The sequence below is a fragment of the Neoarthrinium moseri genome, assembly GCF_022829205.1.
Source record: "Neoarthrinium moseri strain CBS 164.80 chromosome Unknown scaffold13_Wmoseri_CBS_16480, whole genome shotgun sequence".
NCBI classification, from domain to species: Eukaryota; Fungi; Ascomycota; class Sordariomycetes; order Amphisphaeriales; family Apiosporaceae; genus Neoarthrinium; species Neoarthrinium moseri.
In genome coordinates, this window is record NW_026055127.1 from 434,539 (window position 1) to 451,801 (window position 17,263).

Consider the following 17,263-nt stretch of genomic DNA (forward strand, 5'->3'; position numbering starts at 1 on the left):
GCGAGATGGCTCGCTGCATAGACGACGCTCGGGGCGTTCCGTTTTGCATGCGGCTCAGTATTAGTTATCACGGGTTTGGCGTGGATATAAAACCGCGGGCTCTGCTGCTCTCCACAGGCTTAAATTGGGTTTCTGGGTAGTCTCTCAGACTAGTAGTCATCAGTCTGCGCAGGGCTAGGCTTGACACCTTTCTAGCTTTGTTACTTGACCTCCCCTCTTGATAGCGAGCAAGGATCCAGCACAAGCTTTTCATAGGTCGGTAGACGCTACCTGCCCACCGGAGGACCACTTCGCAGGGCAACACCATGTCCACCACGTTACCGATCACAGGACTAGCCCGAGATCTCCGGCCGAATCCAGATAGAGAAGAGGCTCCTCTCGCCGGTTCGCGGAAACAAGCCCACGGACCAACCATGTCGCAGTCCATGGCACATGGGGGGCCTGACACATCTCCAGCTCTCCATGTGGACCGGGCGTAACTACAACGTTTGCCGGACTGCGTCCTATCACCAACCCGCCGCCCAGGTGTGATCTCATCAGTGTGGTGGAGAACTAGCCAAACGTTCCATCTTATCAGGATAACCCTGCTGCTTGACACATGCGGGAGGCGCTTCCGGAGAGGACAGTTGATGATAGCTTGCCCGGGGTGTGAGACCCCGGTTCTTGATGATGTACGGTTTCGGTGATACGTCAGCGTTCCCATAAGTCTTTTATTCCTTCGCTCAAGACAACTTGTTCTAGTGTTTTCTCCCCGGTTTCCCTCTTGTTGTAAACTGCCAAAGCCTCTAAGCAGAGACCGCCCCCCACGAACCATTTTGATTTCTCAACTCAGTGTTCTCCTATTGCAAACAAAAAGACAAAATGAGACTCATCATTCGTGACGACTCCCAGGCTGCTAGCACTTATGTAGCCAACTATATCATCCAGAGGATCAAGCACTTCAACCCCTCCCCGGCGCATCCTTTCGTTCTGGGTCTACCGACAGGATCCAGTCCACTTGGGGTTTACAAGATATTAGTAGAGAAATATAAAGCCGGCGAGGTAAGTTCTTGCAATGCTCCTCTGATTTCTACCTTGCTGACGGGCATTGCTCCAGATATCATTCGAAAATGTCGTTACTTTCAACATGGTAAGAGGCATAATTCGTAATACTATATTGTCTGGTATCTTACTTGGTCCTAGGACGAATATATCGGAATACCCCGTGACCATCCTGAAAGCTACCACTCGTTCATGTGGAAGAACTTCTTTTCCCATGTCAATGTCAAGCCGAACAACGTCAACATACTGAACGGCAACGCACCGAACCTAGAGGCAGAGTGCGTCGAGTACGAAGCCAAGATCAAGCGTGCTGGAGGTATCGACCTTTTCCTGGGCGGTATTGGTGAAGACGGCCACATCGCTTTCAACGAGCCAGGGTCAAGTCTGGCGTCCAGGACGCGTGTCAAGACGCTGGCGTATGACACGATCCTCGCCAACTCTCGCTTCTTTGACAACGATCTGGACAAGGTCCCTAAGATGGCCTTGACTGTCGGTGTCCAGACAGTGTTGGAAGCCAGAGAGGTCGTCGTCATCATTCTGGGTGCTCGCAAAGCATTAGCACTCCAGAAGTGTATAGAGCAGGGTGTCAACCACATGTGGACGCTGTCGAGTCTTCAGCTTCATCCTCATCCCATGATTGTGTGTGATGAAGATGCCACACTTGAGTTGCAGGTGAAGACCGTCAAGGTAGATCCTCCACATGATTCACCAATGAGTGCATCCGGCTGACAGTCATCCATCAGTACTTCAAGAGCATCGAGCAGGTTGCCAGGACAGAAGGCTTCGAGCAGATATTGCCGTCGACTATCCGGACGGGTGCTACTCCGGTGCCAAAGCCTTTGGTCGACATTCAGGCGCCGACTTCGCCGATTGCCCAGTCGCCTACCATCTTGGCGCCCCAGCCTACTACATCACGACTTCTGCGACCCAGGTCTCCCGCCACAGAGTACCCGGTCAGGGCTGTGTCCCCGGATTTGGTGCCCGACCGCATGGCCGACCGAATCGGTGTGCCGGACATCTCAAGACGCCTGACGCCAATGCCAGAACAGCAGCGCTATGCCAGTGTCGGAGCGTAGAGCACCGAAGGACATAGGCATCTCAAGGGAATGAGTTTCGTGGGAGAAATTTTCGTGCGAGATCCGGATATGTTCTTGATTTCGACAGGCTGTGCATTTCGAAAAGACGGTCTGGGACCGGATCAGCCATTCGCTCAGCAGGTTCATGTATTTAGATGAAGAGTTATTGGTATGCGACGGTTCTGTTGACAGACTGTAAAATCAGTGGCCATAAGGGTCAATCTGCGATAGAAGTGCAGCTTCTCGCCACTATCATCGCATTGTTGTAGAATACGTCATATGATACCCCTTCTGAATAGAGTATGTAGATATATCCTAGCATCTGTACAATGTGTATTTTTAGTGTTGTGTTTGGTGCGTTGTACTACCTATTCCTCGCCAAGCTAGAGTCTGCTGTGAAACATTCAGATGTAGCATAATTTACGGCGAACTTCCCCTGTCAGCTTGAGAAATCAATAATGAACATCACTAGTGAGCTCAAAAGAAGAACTGCTTTTCAAGCGATAAGAGTCATGATCATGAATATGCTACATGGTGGGCACATTATTTTGAAGCATAACGCAGGCCGTTAGCGCCTTACGCATAACCCACAAAACGGACTTACACGGGAGAACATCAAGACTATATAAGTCTGCTTCAGACTCATATTGCAGCATTTTGATACCGAATCAAATCACATTCACCACAAATCGAACTACTTCATTAAGACCCTCATATTTAAGAGCAATGTCCACGACAATCATTACCAAGGTTCCCACGAGGCTGAGACGCATCAACACTGTCGGCCTCAATGCCGCATTCTCAACTACCAAATACCGAAGCCAAGCGCAACCGTCGAGCATCAGAAGTTATGTGAGCCAGCTGATATCTGGACCAAGAGGTCGCATTTATATGGCAAGCGGCCTTGCTGTCGTTGGCCTCATCGACTATGAGATTTGGATGATGTACTCCGCGAGGAACAAGAAGACAAACCCATCGACCAGTGATATCTAGACAGGCTATGCAAGGTGTTTACAATCATTGGGGAAGTCGAAACAGAATTCAGATCTCGGAATGGGGCTGTTGGTGTAGTAAAATATGTCAATAGAGTATTTCCCGCTTTTCGTTAACCGTTGGGGCGCTTTTTGTGATCCATGTTGGTTCAAGTCGCGCACTGTACAACGCAGTGGATACCTGCCAAGCTGTCATCCCCCATCCCCACTGTCGCTTGGGTCGGCTTAAGAGTTCAGTGTTGAACATGGGTGTAAGTTCGTCCCTGTATAACGTCTTCTGTCTGCACTGGCCACCATGGGATCCAAGACGGTGCAATGCAGAGGCTGCCGAGCAATCACGGTAGTTCTTGTCTAACGACAACAGGGTCGCCTGATTCAATGTCGGACAGATGAACAAAGTGTTTGGTGACTTGACTCACGGATGTGCAGCGTGGTCCACGCGGCCACGTGCGTTCATTGTTAAGTTAAGTGAGAGCCCGAATTGGGCTTGCTGGGCCGATTGCAACCTATGTACGATTGACCGACGCCCTGATTGCGGGCAAAGTGCATTACTAAGTTAGCACAGTAGTATTGGCTAGTCTTTCTTCAGCGGATCCCCCAACGCCTTGACAGCACACGGCAGTGGAATTTTCTGGGGCATCGCAAGCGAGATACGACCTTGGGTCCCGGGGTAGTTTAGCCCGGCACCGATATGGAGTATTCAGACTTTCGCCCACGTATCTTACTTCTAAGTCAGGCAAAGTGTGCTGCCAGGCAGCTTGCATGATAAGGGAAACTTTCAGAGCTATCGATACCACGCAGGGCCAAGATATAGTCTTCCTTGTTGTCAATCTGCAAGAAGCAAGGCCCTTACCATGTCTGTGTTGGGCAAAAAGTGTTGAAGTGAATCCACCATCACAGCCAACTGATCAAAATAATAAAGTAATTCCGTCGTGAAAGCTGTCTAGCATGCGCCGGATGCTAATTCGCTGGAACCGGAACGGAAGGTGAAATGACCATAAGCAAGTGACCATTCACGAATCTGCCCCCGCATTCCTGCTGGTAATGATCAACACACGCACACGAGCAGCTGGCCGTGACAGGGGACCGCCGGAGTCCAATCGTGTGCGTGGCAGCCCTTGCTACCCGTCGCGGCGCATGTGATGCCAGATTGGAGGTGTGGTGTGTTCTCATGCAGCTATGATGGCAGGCTGAGTGTGCGACTGCCCTGTTTTGGGCCATTCGGGCTGCCTGCCAGCCCTCGTACCTGGCATCTCCAATTCCTCCGCGAGGGCGGATAGCACAGCCGCGGCCTCCTATTGGAAGGCATGTCAGTTGTCCGAGGCGCTGGCCAGGATGTTCTGAGCTTGTTCTTGAGGAATGGGGGAAGATAAGTCACAGAATCCCCCGATGTTGCATCGTCGAGAGGGGGAAGCACGCAGCTGTGGATGTCGGCTGCTCCTACCGAGAGGATCATCGATCAAGGCAGATTTGAATAAAAGCTTGTGATGACGCCCTGTCGTGGGAATACCCACACTCCTTAGTTCTCACGGCTGTCGATCAACTGTAACTCTGCGCGAGAGGGTCAGACCAGGCAGTTCAACCATGGCCCAACGATACTCTCAGCAGAGCGGCCCCTCAGCCCCGAGGAGGACCCTCTTTGCCCTGATATCGACGATATCCTTGTTCGTGCTCGCTGTATTCGTCGCATCTAACTTGAATGGATCACCGAAGATCAACAGCTTCAGGACCCATGCCGCAGATTCTGGGGCTGCGCGTCAAAATGACATGCCCCCGCCAGCAAAGACTCGGGCGACCGCGACTGGAGACAAGTATCTTCTCGGTGTTGGAAAGGCTGATATCACTGGTCCCGTGGTGGAAATCAACTTTGCCGGATATGCCGCCGCCAGTCAAACAGGCACTGGGTTGCGCCAGCGCATATACTCTCGAGCGTTCATCGTCGGCGACGTCAACAACCCCAACGATCGGTTCGTGTACGTGATTCTTGACACGCAGTCTGGAGACACTGCCGTTAGATATGGGGTCTTAGAGGGGATCGCGGCCCTAGGTTCCGAGTACTCGGTGTATGGCCAGTCGAACTTGGCACTCACTGGGACGCATTCCCATTCTGGTCCTGGAGCTTGGTTCAACTATTTGCTGCCTCAGGTCACCAGCTTGGGTTTTGACGAGCAGAGCTACAAGGCCATAGTGGACGGCACAGTGCTATCCATCAAGCGGGCGCACGAGTCCCTACAAGAGGTACGTTCTTAATGTGATAATAGATTCGAAGGGCACCTGAGGCTAACCTACCAACTATAGGGCTATCTTGATTTTGGTTGGTCACTCTGCAACCAGGACAAGTCTGAAACTAACAAGGGCTAGATACCGTTGATATCGATGAGGCAAATCTGAGCCGTAGTCTGTATGCGTACATGGCCAACCCCGAGTCAGAGCGAGCGCAATACTCCGACAGTGTGGATAAGACGATGACGGTCCTGAAATTCCAACGCGCCTCTGATAGCAAGAACATTGGTATCCTTACTTGGTTCCCAGTTCACGGCACGTCCATGTTGGAGAACAACACGCACGTATCCGGGGACAATAAGGGCGTTGCAGCACTCATGTTCGAGAAAGCCATTGACGGCGACGATAGTGCTGCAGATGGCTTCGTTGCAGGTTTCTCCCAGGCGAACGTTGGAGACACCACCCCAAATGTCCTCGGAGCTTGGTAAGTTGATATTCACCAGTATACCCGAACCTCTGCTAATAAATTTAGGTGCGATGATGGCTCCGGCCAAATGTGCAGCTTTGAAAACAGCACCTGTGCCGACGGCAAGTCTCAGTCGTGCCATGGTCGAGGCCCCCTTTTCGAAAAACTTGACCTTGGTGTTTCGAGCTGTTACGAGATTGGTCGGCGGCAGTACGCTGGAGCAAAGTCGGTTTATGTAAGAACTGAGACAACCACCTTCTGATATACGAGCATGATTAACGTGATACTCTAGGATTCGCTCGGCTCATCTGGAACACCCGTTGTCGGGACCTCTGTGAAGTCCTTCCACTTTTACAACGATATGTCGTATTATCAATTTCCTCTCGACAATGGTACCATCGTTCAGAGCTGCCCTGCCGCTCTAGGTTACTCCTTCGCTGCCGGGACGACAGATGGCCCCGGTGCGTTCGACTTCACCCAAGGAGACTCGGGCAGTCCCGATGCGAACCCTATCTGGTCTATTATCAAGGGTCTACTGAAGGAGCCTACGCCACAGCAAAAGGCGTGTCAGGCACCCAAGCCAGTCCTACTTGATGTCGGCGAGCTGGACACACCTTACGCATGGAGCCCCAACATTGTGGATATTCAGTTGTTGCGAGTCGGCCAGTTCGTCATCATTATCAGCCCAAGCGAAGCGAGCACCATGGCGGGTCGCCGCTGGCGAGATGCCGTGAAGGAGGCGGCGTCCGAGTTCATAACCGACACGGAACCTATTGTCGTCCTTGGCGGCCCCGCGAACACCTATGCGCACTATGTGACCACAACTGAGGAGTACGGGATCCAGCGGTACGAAGGCGCCTCGACCCTGTACGGCCCGTTCGAACTGAACGCATATATCAACCTCACAGTCAGCAACATCCAGTACATTGCCCCTACGGCGACTGGGTCTCCTCCACCAGGCCCGTCTCCCCCAGACAATCGCGAAAACTCACTGAGCTTTATCACGCCAGTCGTGACCGACAACGCCCCCTTGGGCCAGAGTTTCGGCCAAGTCACGGTGCAGCCGAACGCCAGCTACGCCCGCGGCGCCGTCGTCAACACAACCTTCGTGGGCGCGAACCCGCGCAATAACCTGCGGCTGGAGGGCACCTTCGCGGCCGTCGAGAAGCAGAACGGCCTGTCGTGGACCCGGGTCCGGGACGACACCGACTGGTCGCTCGTCTACACCTGGACCCGGACCAACTTCCTCCTGGGCTACAGCGAGGTCGTCATCAGCTGGGAGACCGAGGCGGACGCCGCGCCCGGCACGTATCGGGTCAAGTACTACGGCGATAGCAAGGCCTTGCTGGGCGGGCGTATCACGGCTTTCGAGGGGACGAGTAACACCTTTACTTTGAGCTAGTCGTGTGGCTTCTCTAAGCTGCTTCTTCAATCTACCCAAAAAGACGGACCAAGCTTCTCTGAAGCCCGCTCAAGGACTTTTAATAATTCATACTGTCTATTATAGCTTCCTGATGTAATCGCATAATACAGTCACGGTTGCAAAACTCCACCCTGGAAGTCGGTGTGTGCAATGCGTCGCTCTGGTTGTCTTGTGTACTGGGAAAACCCATCGTCGACTGAGTGACCTGGACGTAAAGCAGTTGTATACATCCTTCCCCCTTCCCCAATAAAATCCAAGGTGGAGGAAGAAGTACGGCACAAAGCCCATTCTGGTGAGGAACAAGACTTGAATCGATACAAGAGCGGGAGTCCATGTTCGACGATATGGAATAAGGGTGATGGAACGCTGAAGAGGCCAGATAGGAAACCATTAGGTTCTCGGGTCTATGTCCTTACTTTGGAGTTATTATTCACTACGAGCGACGGCGCGTCGAAGTATACACGGCAGAACGCAGTCACTCTGGACTCGCGCCGAGATATACTCAAGGAGGGAACAGCCCTTATTTCATGAACACACAGCATGGTCGGTTCAAAGCAAGCCTAATTCGGCCACTGCATTCTCTGAAGCCCGATTGATCTACTTGCTTACAACGGATACATCCTGACCTGGAACCAGTCTGTGCGACCCGTACCTTTGACACGGTTAATTCGTTCCATGCTTATGCTCGGTGGCTCACTGCGGATAAACAAGTGGGCCTTATCTTGGCTGACTGGAGTTTCTGTAGACCTACTGAGGAATGCCCCAGGACGCCTTGCAGGCCTTTGATGTATGTTTGATAGGGTGTAGAAGGTTCCTTCATCTCCAACCTGAAAGGCAAAGTCCATGCTGACACATCCATGGCTTCACAAAGTGCAGGCAACGCAGTAGGCATTTAAGCACCACAAGGAGGTGGGCAGCCCAAAGATCACAGAGTTTTCGAGGTGCTGGCAAGCACATGTACAGGGATGGCGGCAGCGTCACCACGGTGCACCATGGGAAACGAATAGAAGCGCACAACTATTTGAGGAGCAAGATCTTGGTCACGCCAGAGAATATTAAGTAAGAGTATACGATGTCAATTCATAAAACATCTAGACGAAATCCCAGAATGCCAGGCGCGGTAAGCGCGGCAGTGAAACCCATAGGAGACCTCCACACGACACCGATTTTGAGTCGAAATAGACATAGATCCATACAAACGACACGAAAGAAAGAGTCAAAGAATCCACGGTCGGTGGCGTCATGGTCTAGCACGCCGGTAGTGCTGAACTGGTACCACCGCCTCCTTAGAACGAGGCGACGAGGCCGCCAGGGGCCTGTCCCTCCAGTTCATTCCAAGCAAGCAATCCATGATGAGAAATACCAAAGCCGGTTCATGAGCCAGCGCGGCTCATGGCTATCCGCTTCCAGTGGTCGCGCTCAGCCTCAAGCTTCGCGATCTTGGCTTCGAGATCCTCCAACTTCTGAGCCTTGCGCTCCCGGGACTTACGAGCCGCAAGAGTGTTGCGAGCTCGCTTCATGGCGATTGTGTCCGAGGGGTCATCGATGATGATGGGAGGCAGGGGCTTGTCTCGCCGACGAGAGTTCACGCCAGAGACTGAAGAGTGTCTGCCGTGGCCTCCGGTCAAGGGAGAGTTGCCAGACTTGCGACGAGGCTGAGAAGTTGTCTCGACTACATCGAGATCGTCCGACTGTTCCGCAGGCGAGTTGTCCATGGCGGAGCTCTGCGCAGGGATGTTGCTCTCCTGGGGGAACAAGGGGAACCAGGGGTCACTGGCGCCAGTGCCAAAGTCATCGTTGCCAAAGTTGGGGGAGACGTCGAAACTGTCATTGAACTCGGGAGATTCGTTGTAGATCGACGGCGAAGTCAAGTTTGTGAAAGCAGTAGACTGGGGCGCAGAGAAAGGCTCGCTGATAAGCAGGTCGTGAGGCGAGACGGTGCCTATGTTGGTTGTGGAGCTTGAGACAGAGCCGACAGCCATGTCGTACGACGGGATGCCCGGCGACGAGTAGGCTGTACCGGATGCACCAGCCTCAAGGGCGGTGAAATCCTCGATGTTGCTCAAAGCGTCTGCGTTGTGTGAGTTTCTGGAACCAGACTTGGCAGCAGTGGCAGGCGGTGGGGAGTATTTACCGTTAAGATCCATCTTGCCCGAGGTTTGGTTACCGATGGCCTGGTTGAATAGGGGAACAGGGGGACGAGCTTGTCGATTCTGTTGTTGATTCACGGCGACGGTTGAAGATGGAGCTGATAACGAAGCGTAAAACTGTTGCTGGCTCTGCTGGTTTTGCGCGGGAGAGTTGAACCGGTTGGTAAAGGCCGAAGAAGAAGTCTGATGCCCTGTAGCTTGGATGATCTGAGCCACTCGGTGATTCTGAAGACCGGGAGAATCGGTTGGGTTGTGAGACGAGTGACGTCGGTTGTTGCTTGATCCAAAAGATGCTGCTGCTGGGTTGGCAGGCGAGGAGGCCGTGCGACTAGCGTTCGTTCTGGCGGGTTGATCGAACAAGACAAAGTCCTGATGAGGCGGCTGCGGGAAGTTCTGATGCTCGGATGGTGCCGGCAGGCTCGGGGAACTGGAGGGAAGCCATGTTGACTGTTGGGAATCCGTGGTGAAGACTGAGAAGTCTTGAGGGGGAATGGTGGCGTTGGTGAGAGAACTTGGGGAGCTGAAGATAGCTTCGTTGAAGTTCAGATCGACCTGGGGAGGAAGAGCTGAGGGGAAGGGTTGAGTGGAGTAAATGGTTTGTTTAGTTGGAGACGGAATCTTGACTGAGGCTACGGGGAGCACGGGGAACGCTGGCGGGAGGGCGTATTTAACGCATCTTGGATGGATGCCTGAATGATGTCTGTGATGTGTGGAAATGGGACTGGGTTGGGAGAAGAGAAGAGGAGCCTGAGCGAGGGCCAGGCAGAAAAATTGTTGTTCTTATGGGTTTGGGCGCACGAAGCGACTGGGTCCGACTCAGGCCAATCAGAGCAAGCAGAAGGTGTGAGTCACAACGACCCCCTGCACCCCACCCCACCGGGACTAGCGCCTCCTGCGTCCTGGACGCCCCCTGCCTGCCCTGCCTGCCCTGCCCTGTCCTGCCTGTCCTTCAGCGCCCATGCGCTTCCTGGGCCCCGCAAAGCCCCGTTCTACCAGATCCCCCCCCCCCATCCTGCCCATCCCCTGTAAGCCCGCGCACACAGCCTCTCTCACACACTCTCAACCTAGGTATGCCCCTCTCCACGCCATCGGGATTGCTGCTGTTGCTGCAACACCGACGATTTCTGGGACACGGGCTACGGCATAGGGCAGGAGTCTGGCCGCCACGATCGGCTTCATCTGAATGATTCACCACAATATTGCGTACAAAGAATAGCCGTCAAGTCCCTCCTGCAGGAAGCAATTGCTCGTGGGGAGCGACGTCGTTACTCCGGTGTCCAGAAGCCCTAATTTGGATCCGGCGAGCGACCGGCAGGACGGTCCTCGCTAACCTGGCAGTAGTCGCAATCCACCAGCCAGGAAACTCCGCTCTTGATTGGAGCCTTTTCGGCGAAACGCTTTGGGAAATCGCGCGAAGGGCGTGCGGAAGACAAGGACGACCACCAAAGGACTTTTGACAGTAATGCAGTATCTACCTAGCGCAAAGCATGGAATCTACGCAAGCCTACCGTAGGCATTTGTTACAGTATCCCAGTGTGTGGCTTGACCAGATACGATATATTGTGCTTGAGGACACTTATGCCCTGCAAGTCTTCGTGTTCAGAATACGGGCACTTTACATGGCTTGTTCGGACTACAAGCAAGTCGAGGACGGCAATATAGGCGTCAGCAATGGCTGCGAGACTGCGAGGCTCAGCACGGTGTAGTATCCAGCGGCACGGTATAGTCCCCCCTCGGTCATTCGTTTCATTAGCGGCAGCTTCAGGATGGGCTATGCCGAGCCCTCGGTCCAACAGCGTTTCCTTATCTTCGGCTGCGTCGCGTATTGTAGGTACTGTAATCAACCAACGGGTTCCGCACTGCCCCGGTGCAATAGTCCAGCATCTTAGCCGCAGGCACTGATGCCACGGTAATCATGACCTTCGCCGTTCAGAGGATAGCTTCTTCACTACTGGAACCTTTTCAAACATCCAATATAAAGGACAGTTTTTTTCTGTATACGTGTCGCTCAATGCCCTAAGAGTGAGTGCAGGAGCTGCCTCCCAAGCACTCCGTTTCTCCCATGGGTTCCACCCACGGTCAGTTACGCGCAAGCACCCAAGGCGCCAAATTGTATCCTAACCTCTACCAAAAGCCGTTCCTTGTAAGTTAACAGGAGACTGGAAACGCGCAACGGCTCCCCAGGAAAATAATCATGGTCGACGAATCACAACATTCAATTGAAAGCCCTGGTCTTGAAATCCAATTCAGATCACTATGACTCATTTATGGAATCTCGCTAGAGAGGTACCATGCTGCTGTTTCACTGCTATTGGAAACGTCCTCAAGCATTGCGCATCCAAGCGGCCGGTTTGCTGATCCCGTCTGAGCTCCGCCCCGAATTCCGTCCCCTTGCTGATTCGTTAACACGCACGACTAGCGACTAGGGTACTATGCACTCGAAAGTGCCTCACGAGCGCTGCAGCATCGTGACAGGGGGGTGTCTTTCTGTAGAAAGTGCCCCTCCTACAGCCCACATGCTGTGTCGCAGAATCGCGATTACGGCGCCCCGTTGCCGACAATCGTAGCATTGAGGGAACAATTCTCACTGGGGCTTCATTAATTCCTATTCCAAAGTTGACTGTCCTTCTAGCGATCTATGATGATCTCAAACTGTTTCAAAGAACATAGATTCTCCTATGTATTGTGAAGGGGGTTTCAGGTGATTCCCTATCTTGAAAGCTTAGCACAAAGTACAGTACAGAAAATCCTACCGATTTCAGATCGCGATAATTCCTGCAGGTCGCAACTCGTAATTAGTAAGTCGCCCATGTGCTGCTGGCCTGGTCTCGTGTCCTGCCTGCAGCCTCTCCGAATGGCTGGCTAGCAAGCAGGAATTCCTCCAAGCTTATTAGCAGCCTTATTAGTCCGTACACTCCCGGGAGGCATTCATTCAAAGTTCCTCCGCGGCTTACGCCTCGGGAACAACTGCGTCGTCCGAGGGTCCCAAGGGTACAACGTTGCCTTGACCTTTGCGCCGTCAACCTTTGTAATTGGCCTTGCCAGCACCCTGCTGACCAAGCCATGCGAGGACCTTTTGAGGCCAGCTAATCAGGCAAGAAAGAACTCGGCAACCCTGCCATACAAACCAAATCCGTTGTGTGGATAACGTACCCAAATGAAAGATCTCTGGAGATCTGTCCCCTGCCTTGGTGTCCAGGCACCCCAAAACTTTGAATCGTAGTAGGTTACCGTCCTGTTCCACAGAGTCGAGCATCTTGGGAGATAAATCGTCAATCCGCCGAGCTACATACCTGCACTAGCTCTTCCCGACATCTAATCCTTAAGTAGCTAGCACTTCCGATATTAATTCTACGTATTGATCCAGCCAGCTCTCCACAAGCGGCAGGACTGCGCCAATTATTCACTGCGGCATGTCCTTGCGAAGTAACAACTGTGTACACACATCAGCAGCATCTGATTCGAGGGTGCGCTTCTCACCATGGCATTACGTGACCCTGGCGGACGTACGGTCCCCACTTATCAGGTCAACTTACACAACTGTGCACTTATCAGCTTGCCGTGCCGGCCGGCTTCGTCCATTATCTCCGCGGGTCCTCGGCCCAAGGACAGCCTCTCACCAGATCTTGCCAGCTCCGCGCCCTCGGAGCCGGTGGCCGCCGCTAGGTTCATACCCCCAGTAGTGAGAAGGTTATTCGCACGTAAATAAACGAGAGGTTTCGGCTCTAGCCATCTTAAATCCAATACAATATGAATGCCAAGATCCAATGTCTTATGGCTTCTCCTTCAAATTACTGTCTTGAGATGCTAGTCACTGAATCGGCCAAGCCGTGTGCTTTGGGCGTTTGCTTAACAACAATCCTCACTCGGCACCAAGCTTGTATAGAACTCTGGAGTTGAGAATGTCCTTTCTCGTATACAGTGAACCTTGAACAGCAGAATAGTACATTCCAGTCAGACCTCACCTAAATTTAGAGAATTTGGTTCCTTATACGTGATATCAGGTGCTTGTGGGCTCAGAGAACAATCCTGTAAATGAGTCTCATATCCCGTAAATAGGGGATGGCCTGTGGGTCTAGCCATATCAATTGGACTATAAGATGAAGCAAACCAAGACCGGAGCCAGCTTCAAAGATATGGTAGGGTATAGTGGGATCGGAATTCAGACGGCCTTCGATTTGGAAGCGGATGACCTCTCCCATACGAGAGAGATCTTGCCGGAGAAGGGTTTCATCATAATCAAGTCAGTGAATACTCCAGGTTGAGAACGTGCACATGAGGGATACAGCCGATTTGACGCATGAAAATATTGGCTATCGTCATAGTCCACAGCATTTAACGGCTGTAAACAAACTCTTCCGAGAGTCGCACCACAAACATAAGGGATTTCGCAATGGCGTTCACCGTAAGACGGAATACTTTCAGCTAAGGAACCATGAAATACTGTCTACAAGCCAAGAACTTCACGCTCTCATGAGGAGTGAAGCAGGCCCTCATCGGGGCTTGAAGTAATTGGCATTAATGAGTGCCTGGAAATAGATCAAAGGCCGGTCCTAGGGAAACTGATAGACGACGCATATTATTTGATACAACAAGGAAGGTCGGTGCTATGGCAGTGCTGTTTCAGCTCACTGGAAGACCTGATCCTTGGATGCTAAGTTACCTTGACCTTGCCTAGACTTGGCCTTCAGATGATACTCACAGAGTGTCAGCATATGCCCTCTCTAGCCTTCCATCAGGTCAGGTCTTGACTCAACAACTCGCTCCACAACATCACAATCCGCGACCCAGCAACCTCATAGCCGAGATTGAGACCTTCATTGGCGATGTCCAGAAGATCCACGACGGACTCCTCCTGGGGTTACCGGCCCGATCCGTCCTATACCACCCCTGGCAGAACTTCGCGTTGGGCCTGTCCAAGGGGCTTGACGAGGTCGTCGTCCACGCTGGCCCCTGTATCCACAACACCTTTGTCGACGAGTACGGAGTCGCGGGCATCATCCACGAGCTGCTATACTTCGAGGCCGGGTGATGGGGCGGTGGGATCAGCTCGATGCCGAGACGCGCGAACTGGCTACCAAGCCCTGGCACATATTCCCGGCGCGCGCGGAGGAGATCCAGGTCGTGGTCTGACCCGCGACTAGCCATCAGCGTGGCCTTTCTTGGTGTGCGACGGTCGGCTCTGAACCGTCCACCTACCACCTCGTGTACTGCGGGGTGGGAGAGGTTTCCTAGGATGGTCCTGGATTTGTTCAGGCGATGGCTATTTGCAACCGTTGGACTGACGTCGAATCAGCCGGCGGCAAATGGTCATCATGGTAGGGGCGGACAGACTTGGCACTCTACCAGCGCAACGGCTGTGGATGGGAGTATGTATGGAAGGGAACACTTCAATTACCACGGCACTATACCATTGGCCGCCTAAAAGCGGGGCTCGCCCGTATAATTAAGCATCTACTGGCAAATAGTAATCTTAGTAGAGAAATTGGTGGCAACGAGGTCGCGGAAGCGCATCGTATTTGTCTTAAAAGGCAGATCAGGGGACGGTGTATATTATTGACAACCTTGCGTGACACCACCTCTTTTGTTTTCTTGACTTCCCAAATATGCTATCTACAGTTGTCAGAAGAAAATGCCGATTATGTACAGAAAAGGCTCCATTATCATCTGTCTAACATGCGTATTTCCTCTGGTTCCGTGGGGCTCCCTTCCTACAGAATGGTATGCTTGCAAGTGCGTTGCATGACCATCGCCTTGGACAAACGGAAAGGCGGATAGGAGGGCCTCTCAGGCGACCCTCTTATGCATTGGTGAAGGTCGAGTTGATAGGCCCGAAGCGGATGTTGCTGTAGATGACTTGGTCGCTGGCCTGCTTGCTCTCGACATCAGCGGGGACGCCGGAGGAGGTGTCGCAGGTGCCACGGCCGATACCAGGAGTCTCCGGGTCCTTGTCGGTCGGGTAGGTGCTGTCGAGCCAGAGCATGTTGGCGTAGTGCTGTGCGGATTTCGTCAGACGTCAAGAACATACCAGAAACGAAACATCCCGGGAGTTTTTTTTTCTCTAAACCATGTATGCGAGGGGGAGGGTAGGAAAAGAAACTTACGTCATCCCAAAGCGACATGACAAGAACCATGCCCTTGTCGAGGGCCTTGCCCATCTGCGCAAGACCACCCTGCTGCGCAAAGTTGTCGGTGTCGCCAAAGGCAGTCTTCTGGGCCTTGCAGAAAGTCTCATCGATCTGGTTACCCGACGTGCCGGAGATGGTGGACTCGGAGTTGGGGATGACCTTGCCGCCCTGGACGTAGAAACGCTTGATGGACTCGAGGTTACCGGACGAGCCCTTGATGAACTGGGTCACGACTGTGAACTTGGACTTGGTGTCGACAGTCATGCCAGGTCCGTAGAAGTCCTTCACGCCTTGGCGGTACGAGTTGAAGTCACAGCCATCGGGGTCGCAGTCACCGGCGTAGCGGGTGCTGGAGTAGGTTCCACCACAAGCGTCGCCCTGGCAAGCGTGTTGGCCGATCTCCTTGCAAGGGTGAGGGGTGTAGGCGGTCGAGATGGAGTTTGCCTCTGTGGTGTATGTCAGTCACGCATTCATTACTCGTTCATGGTATTTCATACCCCAGATATCCATCTCAGAGCAGCACGAGCCCATCTGACCAACACCGGCGTTGGCATCGTTGCTAGATGGGTTCCATTGGGCCGAGTTGGCCTGTCCGTTGATGAACTTCAAGTCACGCGGGCACTGAGCATCACAGTAGCCCGTGCCGTACTTGGCGCCAGCCTTGTTGGTCGAGTACTTGGACTTGCCACCGTCCTCGTCCATGGAAACGAAGTACAGAGCACCGTTCATGCCGCAACCCAACTTGGAAACGTCGACGTCGAAGGTGAATTCGTTACCAAGGAGTTTGAACATCTGGTACTTGTCGGTGCTGGCCATCAAGTACATACGGGAGCCGATGTTGGTGGCTGCAACGGCGGATCAGTCAAAGGTTCAATCATGTTAAGCTCGATGAAAACCTACAGTACTGGCCCTTGGTAACAAACTTCAGGGTGAGGGCATCACCGCTGGTTGAGGCGCCGTAGGTGCCGGAATAGTCAGCACCATCCAGGGCACAGTTGGCAGCACAGCTCTTGGCATCAGAGCAAATACTCTTGTTCCACTCGTTGCCGGTATAGCAGTTGGTGGAGCCCTTAGTATCGTGGAGCCATCGCCAGTTGGCGTCGACGGTGATCTCTCCGCTCTTGCTTGTGCAGCTACCACCGGCGGAGCACTGTTTCCAGCTCATCTTGGGATGGGTTTCTGTCGTGAGGGTACCGACATTTTGGGCATTGCCCACAGCCAGCAAGGCACCGATAGCTGCGACCTTCGAGATCATTTTGTCGATTGAATCAGTCTAAGGAGAGAAGATCTTGGGTTGCGTGATCAGTCTTCGTCTGAGGAGCAAGAGTATGTGAGAGATGCACCCAAAGCTTTATACAGGTCGATCGACGGACACCCACACCAAAGGATCTATCTCATATGAACATTTCCCAAATAGGACTCCGGGCTCACTGGTCCTTGGATCCATCGGCGTGATAGTGGCTACAGATGGCTCTCTCGGTAAGTTGGGCCTACTTGCCGGTAGATCTGGCCCGTCCGAGGACGAGCATGTCTTGATAACCGTTCGCCCAATATGAACGATATGGATCTTAGTCCTGTCAGACGGGAGAGATAAGCGGGTCTACAGGGTGTTTCCCCACAGCTATACCTTGCCGAATACCTTGCAGGGTGCATGCCGTAAACGCGGTAGACATTCCCCATGGGGGCAATAAGGTTTGTACCTCGTTCTTTGAAATTTGGTGTCAGTTGAGTAAGTATTTCGACTGTGCACTGGTGTTCAACATA

General features: G+C 52.9%; 6 protein-coding genes across 6 annotated transcripts; 4 read left to right on the forward strand and 2 right to left on the reverse strand.

The window, feature by feature from the left end:
* Positions 1-861: 861 nt before the first annotated feature.
* On the forward strand, positions 862-2,117 carry JN550_004741 (uncharacterized protein; the record flags this gene model as incomplete). Its single annotated transcript, XM_049316290.1, has 4 exons — positions 862-1,041; positions 1,097-1,129; positions 1,183-1,728; positions 1,785-2,117. 4 exons carry the CDS (start codon positions 862-864, stop codon positions 2,115-2,117), a joined length of 1,092 nt encoding a protein of 363 aa, XP_049173362.1.
* A 726-nt stretch (positions 2,118-2,843) lies between these two features.
* On the forward strand, positions 2,844-3,110 carry JN550_004742 (uncharacterized protein; the record flags this gene model as incomplete). The annotated part of the gene is made up of 1 exon (XM_049316291.1): positions 2,844-3,110. One exon carries the CDS (start codon positions 2,844-2,846, stop codon positions 3,108-3,110), a length of 267 nt encoding a protein of 88 aa, XP_049173363.1.
* Positions 3,111-4,693: 1,583 nt separating this feature from the next.
* Positions 4,694-7,200, forward strand: JN550_004743 (uncharacterized protein; the record flags this gene model as incomplete). The annotated part of the gene is made up of 5 exons (XM_049316292.1): positions 4,694-5,347; positions 5,408-5,423; positions 5,471-5,816; positions 5,865-6,033; positions 6,091-7,200. The coding sequence occupies 5 exons, from the start codon at positions 4,694-4,696 to the stop codon at positions 7,198-7,200; spliced, it is 2,295 nt and encodes a 764-aa protein (XP_049173364.1).
* Positions 7,201-8,594: 1,394 nt separating this feature from the next.
* JN550_004744 (uncharacterized protein) lies at positions 8,595-10,047 on the reverse strand (the record flags this gene model as incomplete). The annotated part of the gene is made up of 2 exons (XM_049316293.1): positions 8,595-9,937; positions 10,044-10,047. 2 exons carry the CDS (start codon positions 10,045-10,047, stop codon positions 8,595-8,597), a joined length of 1,347 nt encoding a protein of 448 aa, XP_049173365.1.
* Positions 10,048-13,764: 3,717 nt separating this feature from the next.
* Positions 13,765-14,403, forward strand: JN550_004745 (uncharacterized protein; the record flags this gene model as incomplete). Its single annotated transcript, XM_049316294.1, has 2 exons — positions 13,765-13,776; positions 14,050-14,403. The coding sequence occupies 2 exons, from the start codon at positions 13,765-13,767 to the stop codon at positions 14,401-14,403; spliced, it is 366 nt and encodes a 121-aa protein (XP_049173366.1).
* A 768-nt stretch (positions 14,404-15,171) lies between these two features.
* Positions 15,172-16,754, reverse strand: JN550_004746 (uncharacterized protein; the record flags this gene model as incomplete). The annotated part of the gene is made up of 4 exons (XM_049316295.1): positions 15,172-15,366; positions 15,476-15,945; positions 15,997-16,344; positions 16,400-16,754. 4 exons carry the CDS (start codon positions 16,752-16,754, stop codon positions 15,172-15,174), a joined length of 1,368 nt encoding a protein of 455 aa, XP_049173367.1.
* Between the last annotated feature and the right edge of the window lie 509 nt (positions 16,755-17,263).